Below are 20,260 nucleotides of genomic sequence, written 5' to 3'. Positions count from 1 at the left end.
AACTTTTATAGCATTGATAACATTCTTTGCAAAAGAATCTGCTACTGTATGTACTTTTCCTTTGCTCTGGTGTGGGATTTGTAGTCTGACAGAGAAATCACATAAGATAAGTTATAGATGTGAAGTGCTGAGTTATACAATGGAAAATTAAAATAAAAAGAAAGCGAAGAACTTTAAAAATAGTTCCTACCCACTTTGTTGTCGAGATTTAATAACAGAAAGACGGTAAAATAGAACACTTTAACAAGATGGCCGGTTAGCTCAGTTGGTTAGAGCGTGGTGCTAATAACGCCAAGGTCGCGGGTTCGATCCCCGTACGGGCCATCGGGATGCTTCCTTTTTCGTTGAAATTCAAATAATAGTGTTGGGCATATACCTTTAATAACTTCAAGAAATGAGCTAATATACCTCGAAAGCAAATCTGTCTTGCTTTCAATTAAGTTGATTATCCGGCATCGTGTGCATGTGTTCATCTTTAACCCTCTTCCAGACTTATAACCTAATAGCTCTCCGTGCAAAGCGAGGAAATCAAAAGACGTCCGATTTTAAAACCCCATGAAGTTCATATGAACTGAATGGCCGTTTGTATCTTTAAACAGTGCGATCTGTTTTGGGGTTGCCTTCGCAAATTAAGTACCAGTCTTCGAGAAGGCAAAGAAAACCGCAACAGTCGTTTTTCTTGTTCACCGCCATCGCTTCTAAAGGCGGCTGAACTCAACTCCTTTTCGGATCAGGAGACGCCAGACGGCAATCATCGGCACCACACCAGAAGATCCAGCTCCCCGGCAGAGCTCCCGCTGCAGCGCTCGACTTCCTTCTCCGCCCTTCCCGTGACGTACCGCAGCGAACCCAGCATACCCGCCCGCTCCGGTGTTCCCCGAGACCTCCTCGACTCCTGAGGCGCGAGATGGGGCCTTCCCCTCCACCACCTCCCTCCTAAGATGTCTTCTCCGGGCTTCAGGAACGACGACGCTGCTGGTGCTGCTTCTGCTGAGGGTCCGGCACCAGGCCCTCCTCTGGGCGAGAGCCTGTTGACGCCTGTCCCTGAACTCCCCCGCGGGAAGCCTCATCGGGCGCCCGAGGCAGGGACTCTTAGAGGTGTCCCGGGAAAGCTACAAGACGAGGGGCTGCCTCCACCGGTCGGAAAGGCGACGGAGAAGGCCGGGGACCGTCGTCCCGCCGGGGCTGCCGTATTACCTCAAGGGCAAGGCAGCCCCTGGCCCCCTCCCCTCTTGCTGGCTCTGAGTTTCAACCCCTCGCCTTCGGGGTCTCGTCTGCCGATGGTCGGCACCCTGCACAGCCTTTCGCAGCCGGGGCAGGATGGAGCTCAGGAGGCCGGATCCGAGGCAAAGCCTCTTCCTTTGACGGGGCCCCTTCTCTCCGAGGTAGAAGCCTGCCATGTTCGTTGATGGCGCTTCCCAGGAAATCGTAAAGGGAGTCGTGAACGCGAATTGTAGAGATTGGCGTGGTGTTTTATCCCGCGTTCCTTGGTGCTTGTTTCAACTGGACCTGGCTTAAAGGATCGTGTGAGAAGTCACACCTCCCCGCCCCCCTCGCTTTCTGGCCTTATCGGTTTCCGCTTGCAACACTATATATCTAGTTCTGGAGACCAAAGCAATCAGGAATTGGAATGAGTTCAGCGGAGGGCTACCAGGAGGGTGAGGGGACTGGAAACGCAAGTCCTTTCAGGGGTGAATAAAGGAATTAGACACGTTAGCTTGCAAAAGAAAGGGGGAAAAAACTGAGAAAGGAAACACGATAATAATAAGGATCAAATATCTGAAGTGGTGGATCACACAGAAAAGAGTGGTGGATTTACTCTTTATTGCCTCCCAGAGGAAATCCTGAATCTGTAGGTTAAAAACTCCAAGGGAGTAGGGCTCAGAGTAGATTGATTGACTGACTGACTGACTAACTTATTTATTTATTTATTTATTCATGCATGCATTAGATAACATATAAGTATAAACATAATTATGGATACATGAGATGGATACAAATAAAAGGGGACATTAGGACAGGGATGGTAGGCAGGTTGGTGTGCTTATGCACGCCCCTTACAGACCTCTTAGGAATATCAGGAAGTGCTTTGGAACTGTTGTGTTCTCCAACGATGAAATGGGTTTAACACAAATTGTAAGTTTTCTTTCATGGATGTCTTGAAACAAGCACTCAGTGGGTTATCTGTCAGAAGCGCCCTAGGGCAGCATTTCCCAATCTGGAGAACTTTTGAGATGTGTGGACCAATTTTCAGAATTCAACTCATATTTGCTGGGGATTTCAGGGAGTTGAGGTGCCCATATCACAATGTTGTTTCCCAAGTTTAGAAATTCTACACTAAAGAGGAGCCAGACTAGATGACCCTCTTGAGATTCTTTCCAAGTGTATGATTCTGCAGTGTCCTGTTCCTATTTGACATGTTTCTTATTACTGAACCCTTGAAACTGAATGAACTTATGAATAGGCTCAATAGAGTCTAGCTAATTCAGTATTCTACACTGAAAAGCCCACTGAAAAGAGACTGAGTTCATTCACCACAGCATTAAGTTATAATTTGGCATATTTGTTTTGGGTTGAATGTGATATGGACAATGTAAACATGACGTATTGAGCAAACCATAGTTAAAATTACTCATGTCTAAGTGTGAGCTAGTCAATTGTTCTTTTGTTGTTACTCTTCAAAATTTACTACAGGTAATTCTTAATTTACAACCATTTATTTAATGGTCATTCGAAGTTATAAAGGCATTGAAAAAGTGACTTATGACCCTTTTCATACTTACAACTGTTGCAGCATCCCTAGGGTCACCTGATCAAAATTTTGGCATTTGGCAACTGCTATGTATTTATGACAGATGTGCTATCCAGGCATCATGTGATCACTACTTCTAACCTTCCCAGTCAGCATCCAACAAGCAAAAACTATGGGGGAACCTAGATTTGCTTAACAATCACATATTCACTTAATTACTGCAGTGTTTCACTTTACAACTGTGGGAAAATAGTTGTAACATGGTGCAAAGTTTACTTAATAGCTGCTTTGCAGTAGAAATTTTGGGCTCCATTTTGAAGATGAATGAAGATGAATTCATGTATGTTGGGTGTGAAGAAAATTTCATTTTAAAAATGATCCATAAAGTTTGTATTGTTTTCCAATGGATGTGCAGTATCCTCTAAGCCATATTAGATGCAAGTGTCACTGATTTCAGTGACTTTCAAGGTGCAACTTTTCTCTATTATTATTTTTTATAAGAAGAATTAAAATGCTGGATCTGGCTGTCTTGATCTGAATTCAGAAGCTCAGAAAGGTGGAAAGGATTAGGGTTAGGGTGCATGGGAAACCTCCAGGGATATCAGGGCAATGGAGTACACTGGAAATTAAAAAAAAAACAATCCTAGAGGAAGGCAGGGCAAACCACTATTGCTGCCAGGAAAACCACAGATAGTCCTCAATTAATGACCAGTCTCATAGCAACCATTTCAAATTACAACGGCTACTTACAAATTGGAATTTTGAAATTCCAATGGCCGCACACACAGCCTGCAGTCACATGATTATAACCAGCTCACATTTATTTATTTTCATGGCTGCTTGCAGTATCCTGCAGTCATGTGACCACAATTTTCTACATTATTTTTTTTTTACTGGTTTCTGGGAAAAAACTTTCACTGATAAAAAGGGGTTCAATTAACAACTGCTGTGTAGGCTTAACAAATGCAGCATTCACTTAATGGCCATCACAAAAAAAGATCCTAACATTAGGCACATCATGTGGTGTCTCACTTAATGACCACAGCTTACAACCATAATTCCAGGCTCAATTACAGTCGTGCGTCGAGGGCTATCTGTACATGTTCATGAATTCATCCAATGTTTAATCTGTAATCTGCATGGGACTTTATTTAAAATGTTGCATAACTAGCAAGTTTGTTACCTTTTTTGCTTCCAAAAAAGTTTCTAATGTATAGGATCAAAATAAAAGGAAAAATATAATTGTAATTAGAAAATGTTTATGGTCAAATCTTATCTACTTGATCTTTAATCTTTCCTCTCTTTTTTCATAAAACAGATGGAAACCACTCATGTGCAAGTAGAGTCTGATCATCAGATAAAAGAAAAGAAAAGTTTGGAATTATTTTCTGCAACAGCTCTGTCTAAAAATATAGCTGGATCTCAAGCAGTTGAGAAGAATTCTAAGCCTTTAGGACTCAGTGCCATTAATCCTGAGATTTTTCAGATACAATCTTTTACAGGCACTGGATCTCAACAATTTTTCTTATGTAATTCTTCTAAAGCTACAGTTCAACTACTTCTTCCGCCCCCCCTACATCCCCTTGGACAAGTACCAGTAAATAAAATAATTACACATGGGCAGAAACATAAATCCATTACAAAAGATAGAGAAGATTCTTCAAATGTTTCTTTGGTTCCAACTTGTTCAGCAAAAACCCTTTTAAATGAGGGGAAGCAGACAAAAGAACAAAAGATTAAAAAATCTCTGAAAGTAACAACTCGTTCTGGGCGGATTTCTCACCCTCCAAAATATAAAGTTAAGGACTACAAATTTATTAAAACAGAAGACTTGGCTGACTGTCACCCATCTGATTCTGATGACTATTCTGAGTTGAGTTTAGAAGATGATGAATGCAACAAAGTAAAGGAAGTATGTGAATTATTTAACCCCTTTAACTATGACCTGCGGCCAAAATTGTTTAAGTGTCAGAACTGTGAAAAATCCTACATAGGAAAAGGAGGATTATCCCGGCACTACAGAATAAATCCAGGTCATGGGCACCAAGAGTCTTCAGAATCGTCTCCTATAAATAGATTTTCTAGAATGACACAGCTGGAATGTGCTGAAAAGACAAATTGTGAAAGCAACCATCAACCTCCTTCACCTTTACCAGTTACTCTTGCTTTAGTAAGCAAAAATGGACTAGTTACAGAATTGGAAAAAAATCTTCAAACAGAAAGTGAACAGCAGGTAATACATATTCGTTGTTAATGCATTTAAAGAGAATGAACTGTAATCTGGTGCTACTACCAATATTTAAGAGTGATATCCTACCCACTATTTTAAAAAGACCTAAACCAATTAATAAAAGGAAAGAATAGATGCAAGAAATTAATAAAATAATATAATTGCAAAATAATCATACAGATAAAAGGAGGGGAAGGAGTCTGGCTAATTATCAATATAAGAATTCTAAGAAAAATGACTTGCAGGATCCAATCTGGGGCAGTCACACTGGGATGAGAAGTTTTGTCTTCTGAGCTTTCCTGATGCTGGAACCCATCTTCAGGAAACTTCTCTCTAGCCTGTCTTTTGGAGCCCATCTTCAGCCCATCTAGCTAGAAAGAAGTTCCCTGAAGATGGACTCCAGCATGAATCCGAAAGCTCAAAAGACAAACCTGCTCCTGGTGATTGACTCAGATTGGATCCTGCAACATTACCTTGGGACATGTATATTCACCTTCATTCATGGGAAAATGACTATTTGTTGAAATTGCCAATACAGGAGAATATTTGTAGCTCAGGCTTGAAATGGGGGGTCTTTGTGCTCTCTTGAGCTTGGTTGTTTTCTTGTAAATGTGTCATTACTCAAACTAGGTAACATCATCAGTGCTAGTGATGTTGTACTAGTTATGTTATGTAGTTTGAGTAATGAAATCTCTGCAAGAAAATAACCAACTCAGAGAGCACAAGTATCTCTCCTTTGTTGAAATTCCTTTTCCTCAGTGTTTTGTCAAAACAAAAAAATGAATATTAACAATCCATTGCTGCAAATCACAGGAGGATGTTTTCTTTCTTCAGCGTTGTGCTCCAGAAGCACAAATCTTGATATCCAAATTCCAAATACTAGGAATAAAGCCACGAAACACAGGCATATCATGAATGCACCCTAGCTGATTCAGAGTTATATTAACCATCCCCTTGGTATCAACTTGAAGTGTAGAAATAGGATAAATTTAAATCATAATTTAAATTTCCACTTCCTTAGCTGGATTTCCAACAGTAACTAAACAGGTAGTCATTGAGGATTAGCCAGTTAGGGTACCAGGTAAGAAACAAGGAGACTGAGAATTCTAGTCCAGTTTTAGGCATGAAAGTTGGTGGGGTGACTTGGATCTGTCACTCTTTCTCAGCCTAACTCACCTTGTTGTGTTGAAAACAAGAGGAAGGAGTATTAGGTATGTTTCTTCTTCAAATTATTTATAAAAATAATAAAGGTGGGATAAAAGAACGTTAAAAAACCACCTAATGGTGGTTGTCTGATGATTCGGTCACTTGCAGCTCTTAATGATGACTTAATGAACATCATTTGCCAGGATTGTTTATCAACAGCTGCTTCTTTGAGTTCTAGCAATAGTACTATAACAATAGCACTTAGACTTATATACCACTTCATAGTGTTTTACAGCCCTCTCTAAGCGGTTTACAGAGTCAGCATATTACCCCCAACAATCTGGGTCCTCATTTTACCGACCTCGGAAGGATGGAAGACTGAGTCAACCTTGAGCCTGGTGAGATTTGATCTGCCAAACTGCTGGCAGCCGGTAATCAGCAGAAGTAGCCTGCAGTACTACACTCTAACCACTGCACCACCGTGACTCTTATGTAATCTCGTGGATATTGTCAGCGATAGTATATAGATAATCGTCGACAATTGGGACTAGCATGCCTGAATGAATAAAAATGCATGTCTTCGAACTAAGATGCTAAGATGTTAAGAATCCCTTCAGCCACAACAAAAGAAATAATTAAATACTAGATAAAACAAAATGAAACTTTCATTGGAAGGATCGTTGGTCTTACCTGATACGTTCCTTCTCGTTGAGTGGAGACAGCAGCCAGCGTGGGTAGTGCCCATCCAATCAGCTTGAAGGACTGAGCCTGCCAATTGTTCTTAGTCCCGCCTCTGTTGCCGGGCAGGCCAGCTTTGGCGAAGACTGGAAGACAGACTCGGTGTGTGGGACAAAGACAGAATCAGATACAGAAGATAGAAGAAATGTCGAGTCCAGCTTTAAGAAGATAAAGGGAGGGTCTGGCTGCTGTCTCCACTCAACGAGAAGGAACGTATCAGGTAAGACCAACGATCCTTCTCCATTGAGAGTGGAGACAGCAGCCAGCGTGGGACATACCCAAGTTCACTGTCCCGAAAGTAGGGGGGGATCACGCTGGACCGCATTGTCCTCTCCGGCAACCACTCTTTGCAGAACTCGGCGACCAAACGAGGCCTCGGCTGACGCAAACTGGTCGAGTTTGTAGTGTCTGATGAAGGGGCTAGGAGAAGTCCACGTGGCCGCCCTACAAATTTCCAGCAAGGAAGCCTGTGTAGCCCAAGCTGCCGTCGTCGCCGTGCTGCGGGTGGAATGAGCTGACAAACCCGAAGGGCGCGGAAGAGATCTAACATCGTAGGCTGAGGCAATAGTCTGGCGAATCCAACGACCGATGGTTGAAGGAGAGACTTTATTGCCTTGAGAAGTAGGTAAGAAGGAGACAAAAAGCGACTCCGAACGACGGAAAGGAGCCGTCCTCTTCAGATATATTCGCAGCGCCCGCCGGACATCAAGAGAGTGCCAACGACGCTCCCGAGGATGCGCGGGCCGGGGGCAGAAATTTGGAAGGACCAGTTCCTGGGCACGGTGGAAAACAGAGTTGACCTTCGGCACGAATGTAGGGTCCAAACGGAGCACCACCCGGTCAGCATGGAAAACACACAGGTCCGAACGGGTGGACAAAGCGGCGAGTTCAGATATGCGGCGAGCCGAAGTGATGGCCACCAGGAAGGCAACCTTGCAGGTGAGAAGTCTGAGACTGGTAGTTCGTAGTGGTTCGTACGGGGAACACGTAAGAGACTGCAAGACCAGAGGAAGATCCCAGGTCGGATAGCGATGCAGAACAGGAGGACACAAATTCTTCGCTCCCCGAAGAAAACGGCGGATCAAGGGATGGTGAGCCAGAGACTGCAAGGAGCCACAGGTAAGAACTGACGATAAAGCTGCAATGTGACGGCGGAGAGTGTTAGGTGATAGACCCTGGGAGAGGCCCTTCTGTAGGAACATCAAAATATGAATAATTGACGGTTGAAGAGGCGAGACACCGACCTGACCACACCAGTTGTAGAAACTCCGCCAGGTGGCAGAGTAAATGCGTTCCGTAGAAGGCCGTCGAGAAGATAGCAAGGTATGCACCACATCAGCCGGGACCTGTACCTCTCTCAAAGTGCACCGCTCAATCTCCAGGCGGTTAGCGTGAGCCAGGCCGGGTCTGGATGCTGCAGGGCGCCTTGCGAGAGAATATTGTCCGAGAGAGGGATGCGCCACGATGGGGTCACCGATAGGGACACGAGGTCCGCAAACCAGGGTCTCCGAGGCCAATGTGGTGCCACAAGGATCACTTCCGCTCGCTCGGATAGAATCTTGCGGATGACCCTGGGAAGGAGGGCCGTCGGGGGGAAAGCGTACAGAAGGCCCGACGGCCAAGGAATCCGAAGAGCGTCGACGCCGGCTGCTCGAGGATGAGGGTACCGTGAAAAGAACAGTGGAAGTTGAGAGTTCTCGTGAGTCGCGAACAGGTCAATCACTGGACGGCCGAAGCGAAGAGCCAGTTCCTGGAAGAGGAGCGGAAGAAGGCGCCATTCTGCGTTGTCTATTTGTTGACGACTCAACCAATCCGCTTGAACATTCTGTACACCGGAGATGTGTTCCGCCCGAAGGGAACACAGGTGGCGCTCTGACCAGACCCCCAATGCAACTGCCAGGGTTAGAAGAGACTTCGACCTGGTGCCCCCCAGTTTGTTCAAATGGGCCTTTGCGGCGACGTCCGTGAGGACAAGGACGTGGGTTCCGGAGACCAGGTGACGGAACGACTTTAGAGCAAGGAAAACAGCCTTCAGTTCCAGCCAATTGATGGGATGCCGGGCTTCCGAAAGAGTCCAAGTTCCTTGCGCCAGTTGACCCTGGCAATGAGCTCCCCAGCCCAGGAGACTGGCATCTGTCGTCACCACCACTCTCGAGGGCTCGAGGAAGAAGCAACCCGCCGAGAGAGCAGGGGAGCGCCACCACCGGAGAGATCTTCGCACCGCAGGAGGAAGAGGGATCGGCTTCAATGAAGTGCCTCTGCCGGCCTTCTGCAAAGGCAAGAGAAACCATTGGAGTTCCCTGGCGTGGAGTTGGGCCCAGGGGACAATAGTTATTGCGGATATCATTTTACCTAAGAGTTGAGACAAGACATAGGGGGAAACCACCCGGCTCCTTTCAACCCGGGAAATTAACTGCCGTAGACTAATCTGTCTATCGGGGGAAAGAAAAACCTTGCCTTGAAGAGAGTCAATCAGGGCACCCAAGTGAACCAACCTAGTAGAGGGTGAGAGATGGCTCTTCTCTAAATTAACAGAGAAACCGTGAGCCGCTAGAGTCTCAATCGTCAAACGAATGTCTAAGGCTGCTTGCTGTAAGGAAGGGGACAACAACAGAATATCATCTAAATAACACAGGAGACGGACTGAGCGGAGCCGGAGCTGAGCCGCCAAGGCAGCCAACACCTTCGTAAAGGTGCGGGGGGCCGAAGAAAGGCCAAATGGGAGAGCCCTATATTGATAGTGAGCTCCGTCATAACAAAACCTCAAAAACCGTCTATGGGAAGGGAGGATAGGGATATGAAGGTAGGCCTCTGTCAGATCAATGGAAGAGAGGAGATCGCCCCTCCGAACGCCGTCCAGAATAGATTTTAATGATTGCATTTTAAATTTTCGATACGCAACGTATCTGTTTAAACGTTTGAGGTCCAGGATGGGACGCCACCCCCCCGAGGATTTAGGTACTAGAAACACCCTTGAATAGAATCCCGACCCCTCCTGACCAGGGGGCACAGGTTGGATAGCCCTGATAGTCAGGAGATGCTGAATCGATGAATCCATAAGGGACTTTTTAACGGAATTACGAGAAATCGGGCAACAAACAAAGGTGTGAGGGGGGGGCAATAAATTCAATGGCCAACCCAGATTTTAAAGTGGCGTGGACCCACTTGTCCGAAGTGGATTCTTCCCAGACAGAGGCAAAAAGACCCAACCTACCGCCAATGGGAGGATCCAACGGGAAATTAGCGATGGCGACGGGCGAAACGACCTCCTCCCCCTCGAAAGGGCCGCTTAAAGTTAAAGGGACGTCCCCTGAATGACCTATCGGAAGAAGCCCGCTGCCTGCCAAAAGACCCATCTCTCCTAAACGAGGGGAAGGTAGAAGAAAAGGAGGATCCCCCATCCGCACCTCTGGAAAAAGAACGAGAAGGGTAAGGAGAGAAACGGGGCGCCCCTCTCCGGAACACAGCAGCTAAAACCTTCTTTTTATCCCTGGTCTCTGTGAGGAAGGGATCTAAAGCATCCCCGAAAAGCTTCGTGCCCTTAAAGGGAACAGAAGCCAATCGCCACTTATGTCTGGCATCAGCCTGCCAGTGACGGAGATACAATAAACGCCTAGCCGTGACCGCCGAAGCCAAAGATTTCGCCGAAAACCTGGCAGCATTCAGAGTAGAGTCAGCTGAAAATTGTACGGCGGCTACGATCTTATTCAGGTCTTGTTTGATACGAGTGTCTCCGGGGGCTAGTTTCTCTTGTAACTGCCGCAACCAAAGCAACGTTGTGCGATTAAAGAAGGATGCTGTAGTAGTAGCTTTAATCACCCAGGAGGAACTCTGAAATGCCTTTTGAAGAACTTGATCAGATCTGCGTTCGTCAGGACGGAGACCTTCGTCCGGTTCGCCCGGAACATTGGAGTTAGGAAGAAGAGCTGCAACCGGGGCATCTACCGAAGGAATTTGAAGAAGAGCTTCCAGATCCGAGGATACTTGAAAATTTCTTTTATCATTAGCCGAAGGAAGGGGAGCAGAAGCCGGAGATTCCCACTGGCGTTTCACGACGTCCAGAAAGAGAGGAGGAGTAGGAACAGATGTTATGGGCCTAGTTGGTTCAGCAAACATCGGGTCCAAAGATCCAGAGGAAGACGAAGGGGGCGCCGGATCCGCATTTGGCGAGGATAGACGGGCCGTATTAACGGCCTTGAAGAGTAATGATTTGAACAAGGCTTGAGGAAAGAGACCTGTGAAAGCCGGCTGATCCGGGGGAAGGTTCTCATCCTCCGAGAGGTCAGAATCGGGATCTCCTTCATCGATGAAGGCTGAAGGATGACTGTAGTGAGAAGAAGTAGGAGAAGCGGATCGAATAGAATGTGAACATCCTTCGTCACTGCGAGCCGCCGAGCAGGGAGAAACTTCTCTCACCGATCCATGTCGACTAGAGGGGCCCGAACGGGCGGCCAAGGACCTTTGAACCGCCGCCTCGATCATTTGCTGCAGGTGGTCTGGAAGAATGGAAGGATCCAAGGAGCGGACAGGAACCGGATCCGATGAAGGCGCCTCCTGGACTCTAGGTGGATCAGGAACCGGTTGTTGAGGAACTGAGTTAGGACCCCACAAATTTTCATCGGAAATCGACACCGGGCAATCTTGCAGAGATAGTTGATCAGGAGAAGGCGAAGGAGCCGCGACTGGGGGTGGATTAGGAGAGGTAGGGGGTTGGAGAGAGGCTGGAGGCAACTGGGCACACGCCTTGTCACATAATCTGGTCAAAACTTTGTCTCTACGCTTTTCCACTTTAGAAGAAGAGGATGACACGTCACGTGTGGAAGACTTGCGTTGAGAGCGTAAGGATTGAGAAGTTCTGGAGTGAGACCTGGAATCTTGCATAGCAGAATGCTGGGTAACAGACGTGGAGTCTGATTGGCCAACTTCACCTGCACTAGCCTTACGGCCGTGCTTAGACTTAGAAAGGGCCTTAGGCATGGCAGCCAAATAAAGTAGGAATAAATCCTCTACACACTAGACTGTTTTTGTCACTGAACAACTCTGAATAGATGAGAGGGAGCGAGAGGAACTCCACACGAGGCAGCCTCAAGAACTGTCACTTAATTATAATCCCCCAAGGCCAGATAGATCAAAAAATTTTTGGGAGCGTAGCAACTCCACTATTGGAAGTGTGGCAGGGGGAGGAGGGCCAACAGACAAATCAAAGCCACAGTCTTGTGATTGTTGTGAATCAGGACACAAGTGGGGGGGGCGCGAGGCTCCACCAATCAGTAATGGCGGTCAGCGCCCGACAACAATGGCTGCAATATAGAGGGGGGCGTAAAGCTCCACCGGGCGCTAATTGAAGGCCTCCAGAACACAGCTTCTGTATTAGTGAAGGGGGGGGCGCGAAGCTCCTCAGCAGCAAAGTGTAGCCAGCAACCTGAATAAACTGCGCAGAGAAAGCCACGAGGTGATTAACAGGGCCGCAGTAACAGGCCGCAGTAGCGCAGAGATGGGGGCGCGAGGCTCCTCCGCAGAATAAATAAGCCCCCACTAGTAATCTCAATTAATAAGGTGAAACAAGAAAACGGCCACAAATGGAGCGTTCCGGCAGGAAACGAGGCTTGGAGGTTGCAAACTGGCGTTCCCCCCCCAACAGCGGAATTTTTGAGTCCAAAATGGCGGGCGCCACTGATTAAAAGCCCGCCGAAACTGCCGATGATACTGGGAGCGAGGAGAGACTTTAAACGAAGGAATGAGGAGATTGGGGGAAGAGCAAATGTCCCTCGAAGCTCAAATTAATTAAAGGGTCTCCTTGAGGGGATAGAGAATGTAGAAACCTAGGCCCCTGGCAAGGCCAGGGGAGGCCGATGTTAACGAGGCCTTGCCTTACTCACAAAACTTCAACTCGTAGTCAGAACAGTCCAGGTCAGCCGGAAAATACAGATAAGTCCAAATCGAATCACCAAAGAATAGTTGAACAGTCCAAGTCGAGAAAACCGAAGGAATTCAAGCCGAAAGAGATAAAAAGGAGAATTTAACCAGAGAGCAGTCCCACACACCAGCCAGCGCTGAAGGACTGAGCCAAAAGCTGGCCTGCCCGGCAACAGAGGCGGGACTAAGAACAATTGGCAGGCTCAGTCCTTCAAGCTGATTGGATGGGCACTACCCACGCTGGCTGCTGTCTCCACTCTCAATGGAGAAACATTAATTACAAAGTTAAAGTTTAAACATTCTGAGTGCATAATGACTTGTTGGAAAAGTTTGCAAAACCAAAGACAATTAAACAAGCCAACAGAAGACAAAGTACCTATTCAAGTAGTCCTAGTCTTATGACCAGTCATTTAGCAATTGTTAGAGTAAAGCAATTCACTTAACAACTGCAACTGGAAGAGCTCTTGTTAAGTGAGTATGCAGGTTGTTAAATGGAGTGCCAGGATGAAGGGCGCTCTCCCCACCATACCCAAGTCCACTTAGCCCTGCCTTTTTCTGTAATTGCTGGTGCATCCAAGGCATGGTCTTCCTAACAAGGCCACTTTATGCCATCCTACAAGCAGCCTTCATTTGCCGTACCTTTCTAAGCATCTCCATATCTTTGTAACTCACTTTTTTTAACTGCAAGCAGCTCACTTTTCCATAGCTTTCTAATCTTCAGAACAGTGATGTTTGCTAGATTTCTAGCCCTAGAAAGGCGACAAAATCCCCTGGTGCCCTGATGGAACAGATCTTTGTTTCTGAAGGCCACCAAGGGACTTCTCCTTGCTGCATGAAGAGGAGGGGAAATCTCCTGGTGCGCTGCAGGAACAGACCTCTAATCCCCATCCCCTCTCCTTACAATTTACTGGCTTGCCCACTGAATTTCTAGAGAAGCTGGCAGAGAAGATGGCAAAAAGCGATCATATGATTGCAGGTCACTTGGCAACTGGTCATAAATGCAAGTCAGCTGTCAAGCACAGCAATGCGCGGGAGTTGGAGCAAACTTTTATGAAAGCCAGAATTGCTTTACTTTGAAGAGTTGCTAAATGACTGGTCATGAATCCAGGATTACCTGTATAGCTGTTTTGTCTTCTGTTGACTTGTTTAATTGTCTTCAGTTTTGTTAAATATCAGTGACTTTTCCAACAAGTCATTATGCACTCAGATTTAAATTTTAGTTTCATGCTAAATGCTTCCAATGAAAATTTCATTTTGTTTCATCTAATACTTAATTATTTCTTTTGTTGTGGCCGAAGGGATTCTTGATAATTTCTTTCAGCATCGTAATTCAAACACATATCATTTTTATTCTTTCAGCCATGCTAATAGTCCAACTGTCATATGTTAGCTCTGTGAAAACCATAGTCTTGATAATACTTTTGTTGTCAGGGTGATATTTCTTCACTTTAATATTTTGTCTAGAGCTATTTTCATAATCTTTTCCCCAAATGGCAAATGAGCATTTCATGGTCATAGGGTCACCATCCCTATGAATTGTTGAGGCCAAGAAGAAAAGTCTGTTACAATTTAGCCTCTCAGCCTATTTGTACTGGGTTGGCTTTGCCTATTGATGCAATTTTTCCTTTGCTGCCACCGTTTATGTTCACACATTTAATCTCAATTTTACAAAGAGCAGGACATCTTGTTTCTTGTTTTAATGCTGACCACCAGATCAGCAATTGTTCTTTCATCTTCAACAGATTCCTCCAGTCTTACTCACTTCCAGGCATTAAATGCTATTATTTATAGCGTATTTAACATACATGAGGGCATAAATTATTCTAATCTAAAATTAGGAAGCATGACAAGAAAGGAATAGTACTTACTCTATGTGGTGCGGCAGGAAGCATTGATGACTGTTGCTTTCATAATCATCTTGAATGTCAAATATGAAATAAAAATATACAGATTACCACTTCATAATTTGAAAAAGTTTGTAAGTTTACTGCTTCTCACCACATTTTTGCTTTTTACAATACTACATGTCTCAACATTTTTTATCCATAATGTCATTTTTTTTGTTTCAAAAATCCATTTGCTATCTTTGAGGGGTTTTAACTACCTTTATATGGTGAAATGTAGATTTATTACCCCTAATTTCAAACTGATTGATGAATATATAAAAACAAAACATTTTAAAGAATTCTAATGAACATTTTTTTTGAAGTCTGACATTTCTGCAGAAGATAGAAAGTCTGAAGCATACAGCACCCATTTGGGGCCTGGAAGAAGAAAACGGCAGAGAAGATCGTATCAACCAAAGATGGCTAATAGATCAAGATGTTCTACAACATTTAGCAGTCTTGGTCAATTATCTTCCAATTCTCTTAATAGTATCTCAGCAGAGCATCTTAGTAGATTTAAAAGAAAAGCTAAGCTAAAAGAGGTATTGTTCCTTTATATTATTACTTATTCCTATTTATCTGCATATTAAGAACACTTTATGACATTTCTAAATAAATTATGTTTTTTAACAGCTGATTCAGCAGTGCACCAATGAAGAGTTTATAGAACTGGTGGTTCCACGTTTGACAACAATTGTTACTGTATTTGAATTCCTGCTGATGAAGGCAAGTCTTTGAAAGTTGGTATTTTACACAAAACCATATTTTGTAGCAAGTAGGAAGAATTTGATCTAATGTCAGCAAGGCAAGTATGATATTGCCTGAGAGAAAATGGGATTTCCAAGGAAAGATTCAAAGAGCCTGCTGAATAGTATTAGAAAAAGTATATATGTGTAATCAGATGAAGCCAGTTCCATTATAACAGAAATGGAAAAGAAATCAAAGTTTGTAAATGAAATGTACATTTTTTATTTGTGAGCTTGCTTATACTTTTATATAGCTTTTGTTTTTGATCAGGCAGAGAAAAAACGTTCAACAAAAGCAGCCTTTCCAGATATTTACCAGGAGTTTGAAGAGCTCCATTCAATGGTAAAGAAAATGTGTCAAGATTATTTTAATAATTCTGAATTAAAGCAACCATTAAAAATAAAAAACCATAAGGTAAGCCTAATTCAGAGGTTTTTTTTGTTAGCAAAAGCTTTCTCAGTCAAATTATGTGTAGATAAAATGGATACTGCATTTCCTTAAAAAAGAAAACAATGAAAATACTAGCAATGTAGTTCAATGTAGATCATTGAAAATACGAGCAATGTGGTTGGCAAAGTTTTTTTTATCAAATTCCTCTATATATGCATTCCTCCATCTTCACATAAACTATGCTGGATTAATATTCTGTTCCTATAATGGCCCATCAAATGGTTATAAAGAAAACAAGCAGGATGTGAATACTATACACTTGTCCCAATATAATAATCTCTGCAAATTGATCTGCTTAAATAAAACAAATGAAATAAACACTTATTATTTTGTTTTGCTGTGCTGAACTAATCAACAAAGTAAGAATAAAAACATAAAAGAACAAGACAATCTCAAAACTGATAATCATATAAATAATGCCAAAAATGAAGATACTGCTCAAAGGTTTCCCTTGCCCCTTTTTGGAGGAATTCAAGCATTGACAAACAATACAGTGTATATGTTGGTCAGTCTGGTATACATTTCTCTTTTCACTGTTATATAATAATTCTTTTAGTCAAACCCTAATCCTAATCTTAACCCACTGTTTTTGATATTTTGTTTAATTCTAAAAACTGGGAAATGTAGGAGAGAAGATATATGAATATAATGTAAAGCAGTGCTGTCAAACTCACAGCCCGGATGCGTCACACCAGGGGTGGGTTCTACTTACCTTTACTACCAGTTCACAACGGGATCGTACTTGTGTGCTTGCTTTGCTCGTGCATGCGCCTTGCTTCTGCGCATGTGCAGAAGCTTCTGCGAATGTGCAGATCACTTCTGATGATGTCAGGGTCAGTGAGCGGAGCCTCCCGCCGGTTTTACTACCGGTTCTATAGAACCAGTCTGAACCGGGGGCAACCCACCACTGCGTCACATGCTGGGCCCAGTTTAGCGAAGGGGAAAAAAGTCCCGATATGTCACATGATGCTGCCGTGACGCCGTGAGTTTGACACCCTTGATGTAAAGCATTCTGGAAGAATTATTTTTGAAATGGGTGAAGCAGATATTATGACATACTTAATTACTCAACTTCGATTTTCTTTTATTAGTAAGATTCTTGATAAACTCTGAGTAAATCATTGCATTAGATTTTAGAAAAAATGTGAAATCTTTAGCATGTAACAAACAGAAATGCAAAATCTTTGATTGCTTTTCATGATTACTATATGAATGACTGGTTATTTTCTACAGATGGCACTTTCAGTGAAGTTTTATTTTTGTGTGTTTTTAACAGGTAGCTGCATCATTAGGAATTACAGATTCTTTTCCTGAATGTACTGAATCTACTGATGAGCCTATATTGCTCCATATTTCAGGGCAGAAACGAGCAGCTGAGGTATAAAATAAATGAATTTTGTCATGGTAACACGTATATATTTTGCAACATTATAAACATGATAGGATGCTCTTATTTGTTATAAATCTATCTTCTGCTAAGTATCAGCAATGGATTGAAAATCATTTATCTTTTTGTAAAATTTGAACTTTACTATATTAATGGGGTATAATATTTTATTACACAGCATTGCTTCTTAATGTTCTCTTAATAATAGAATTAGTATTAGTGTTTCCTTTGAGTGAGATGGGGTGTGAATAATCTCTTGCTTTGGATTAGTTATCCTAATTCCTGCCATTAACCATTTTAGTTGCAGTTAATGGCAATTGTAGTCCAACAGTAGCTGAAAGGGCATTATCTACTCCTGCCTGTTTTTTGTTTTGTCTTATGTATTGCAGCTGAAGTAAAAAAAATATTGAACTTTTGCAAAATCTTCATTCAGCAGCCTCAATTGCAATGGGCAACTCTGTAGTTAAACAATTGCTAAGTGATTGTGTTTATGGCTTTACTTCAGCTTTCCTTGCTCTACAGTTCTGTGAAAGTCATCAATGTTTACTTCATCATCATTATAACTGCATATGGTCACTAAATGATAGCAATGTTTGATTTGACTGAAAGCTAGTATAGCTTTTTAATTGGGAGCCTCAGAGTTGATTAAAAGATGGGCAGCTACATAAATGTTTTAAATATAACAGCTATGTTTTAAATTCATGGTTTACTACTGAGTGCTGCTTTGTTGCAGATGTTTTTTAAAATGTAATTTTTACCAGGTTTCTTGATAGAGAATGAAACAATTGCCTAGGGCTTTTACATGAAAGAGGTACCATCAATATTAACAATATTGATCAATAGAATCAGCTGCAGGCAGATGGGGCACTAGAAAGTTGCTCAAGTGATTTTTTTCCCTCCTACATGGAAATATATTATTCAATTCCTCCATTTATTACTTGCCTATCTCTACTTTCCTATTGGAAAATAGTCTTCAGTTGCTTATTCATGGGTTTGAGAATAGATGGGGATTTCCATTCCAAATTGAAACCCCTTATATTATATGAGAAGCCATTCTTCAAGACCTGTGGCCTCTAGAGAATAGAATTCAATCAGGCACAGTGGAATATAGATGAAATGAAAATCACAACCCTCTGTTTTATGCATGCAAAATACACTTCATGTTTTAGCCCTATGACAAAACCAAGTGTAAAGATTCCTAGAGGGGCAGTTTGAGGGCAAATTACAGATATTTCTAAATGAAAAAATAGAAACAGGTGGAGAGGTGCTAGAAATACCATATGAAGCCTTGTTATATTCGGGCAGACTTTTTTTCACTCCCAGAGCCAACAGTTTCATACAGCTTTAAGATTAGTTAGAGATTGTACAGTTGCTGCTTCATGCATTTACAATTTACTTTTACACGCCTTTTTCACCTTGGCAAATATTCAAGGTTTTCAATAAAAATACCAAATTTTATGCATAGTGAAAGAATTCTTATCTTGCAGTGTTCTATATTCAAAAAGCTATATAGATTATTCTTTAAAATGTGAATTTAAATTACAGCATTTTTGTGTGTTTTCTTAAGTTTTAGAAATGTTCAGCAAAAATTGTTCTGCAAAAATAATATGGAAAAAAGAAAGAATATGAATTGCTCCAACCAAGAATTGTGGATGATAAAGCTAATACAGATTTATGTGATCAACACATTCAAGAAAAATTGAATGTTTACAGCCTTTAAATATACTAGGGTTAGATATTATTTGAGATCCCCAACTGACCATAGAGGACACAAGAACAACAAAGATAAATTCAAGTTGGGACACAGTAAATGAAATGACTTATTATATCTCTTGAAACATCTGGAAAATACAGTCATCATTCTCCTTGGTTTCTTCATGAAAAAACAGTAAAAATAAAATATAGCAAGAACTTAAGAAAAATGCTTTTAACAAATTCCAAACTTTCTTAAAACTTTAATAATTTCAACCATATTAAACATCACAGGAGTAGTTCATCAATTTAGATTTCAGGAAATTGAAAAGACCAGCTTCATCCTTCCTTGAAAATATATGATTAATCAATTTATTGGTATTTTAGTGGAAGAAAAGTAGAGAATGTACTAAGGACAACATGATAATGTTAAAGATTATGGAAACTGGGAACTTTTCTTGGGGGTATAGGCTTTGCTTCTTTCTGGTGCTATACATTATACATCTGTCTGTTTGTAACACAATTTGCTGGTGCTATGTACATTATACAAATTCTTTGGAAGTTGCAGTACTTTTAACAGTGATACTAAAATTAAGCCATTATAAAAATATTTTTTGAAACAGTTTTGAAAGTCTACCTGAAATGTATATTAAACATGAATTTGTTTTTAGTTCCACAAGCTTGGCCATATTTAAGATATAGCACAAGTTCTAAAAATATCCAGGTTTAGGTGTTACCTCCCCAGAATGATGATTTTGCTAATCTGGTTCTAATAATATTGTCTTCTCTTCAGGTATTCAGGAACAGATTGTATTCAGAACCATGACACCAAAATAATAAAACATGCATTGGGATGCTACCATGCAAGTTTTATGCTTTTGTACTTGCATTGCCATATTGCCCACAATTACATAATTTATAGAGTTTGCATCATATCACAATGCACTTTTGTCACTTTGTCCCTACTTGCACATGCCTTTGTCTGCATAAGAGAAGATGTATTGGCTTCCTAAGAGTCAATATTCTCATAATGGCTGAATAAGTCAAATCTGCAGGAAAGCTAGCAGCACTTAAAACACAATGTTAGTAAGGGGGCTTAATCAGTGGTACTATAAGGAGTTAATAGAAAATGAATTTCTCCTAAAAGACAAATATATTGTACCAATTGCTATGGATATATTAATGCTTGATTACCTACAGTACTGTATAAAATTAAGGACAGCTGCCAGAATTCCTTTAAAAATGGACGTTTAAATTCTTGTGTATGCTAACCTGAATAAACTTGAAAAAAAACCACGGTGCTTTACAGATTGCTA

At 42.2% G+C, this 20,260-nt stretch overlaps 1 protein-coding gene and 1 non-coding gene across 3 annotated transcripts; both read left to right on the top strand.

Moving 5' to 3' along the window:
* Positions 1–250: 250 nt before the first annotated feature.
* On the top strand, positions 251–324 carry TRNAI-AAU (transfer RNA isoleucine (anticodon AAU)). The gene has a single exon. It is a non-coding gene; the product is annotated as a tRNA-Ile (tRNA).
* Positions 325–672: 348 nt separating this feature from the next.
* Positions 673–20,241, top strand: ZNF839 (zinc finger protein 839). Of its 2 annotated transcripts, none has more exons than XR_004591558.2 (7): positions 673–1,385; positions 4,071–4,985; positions 14,992–15,210; positions 15,302–15,394; positions 15,669–15,829; positions 17,142–17,243; positions 18,820–20,241. XR_004591558.2 is itself a non-coding variant. In XM_060687315.2 (7 exons), exons 1-7 carry the CDS (start codon positions 942–944, stop codon positions 18,823–18,825), a joined length of 1,923 nt encoding a protein of 640 aa, XP_060543298.2. In that variant the 5' UTR covers positions 673–941; the 3' UTR covers positions 18,826–20,241. The 2 variants fall into 2 exon arrangements, 1 of the variants encoding a protein (XP_060543298.2); XM_060687315.2 differs by having other exon boundaries at positions 15,302–15,398; positions 15,690–15,829.
* Positions 20,242–20,260: the final 19 nt, after the last annotated feature.

This window comes from Pantherophis guttatus, chromosome 1, assembly GCF_059756535.1.
Source record: "Pantherophis guttatus breed Tessera chromosome 1, ASM5975653v1, whole genome shotgun sequence".
In the NCBI taxonomy this organism is placed as follows: Eukaryota; Metazoa; Chordata; class Lepidosauria; order Squamata; family Colubridae; genus Pantherophis; species Pantherophis guttatus.
This window is presented reverse-complemented; position numbering and strand designations above follow the sequence as displayed.

What these genes read in the sequence shown, in the direction of transcription:
- ZNF839 (XM_060687315.2), top strand. Translation starts at nt 942, where the DNA reads ATGTCTTCTCCGGGCTTCAGGAACGACGACGCTGCTGGTGCTGCTTCT. An exon ending in ATTCCTGCTGATGAAGGCAA is followed by an intron (nt 15,399 to 15,689) that starts GTCTTTGAAAGT and finishes TTGATCAGGCAG; the next exon opens with AGAAAAAACGTTCAACAAAA. An exon ending in TAAAAATAAAAAACCATAAG is followed by an intron (nt 15,830 to 17,141) that starts GTAAGCCTAATT and finishes TGTTTTTAACAG; the next exon opens with GTAGCTGCATCATTAGGAAT.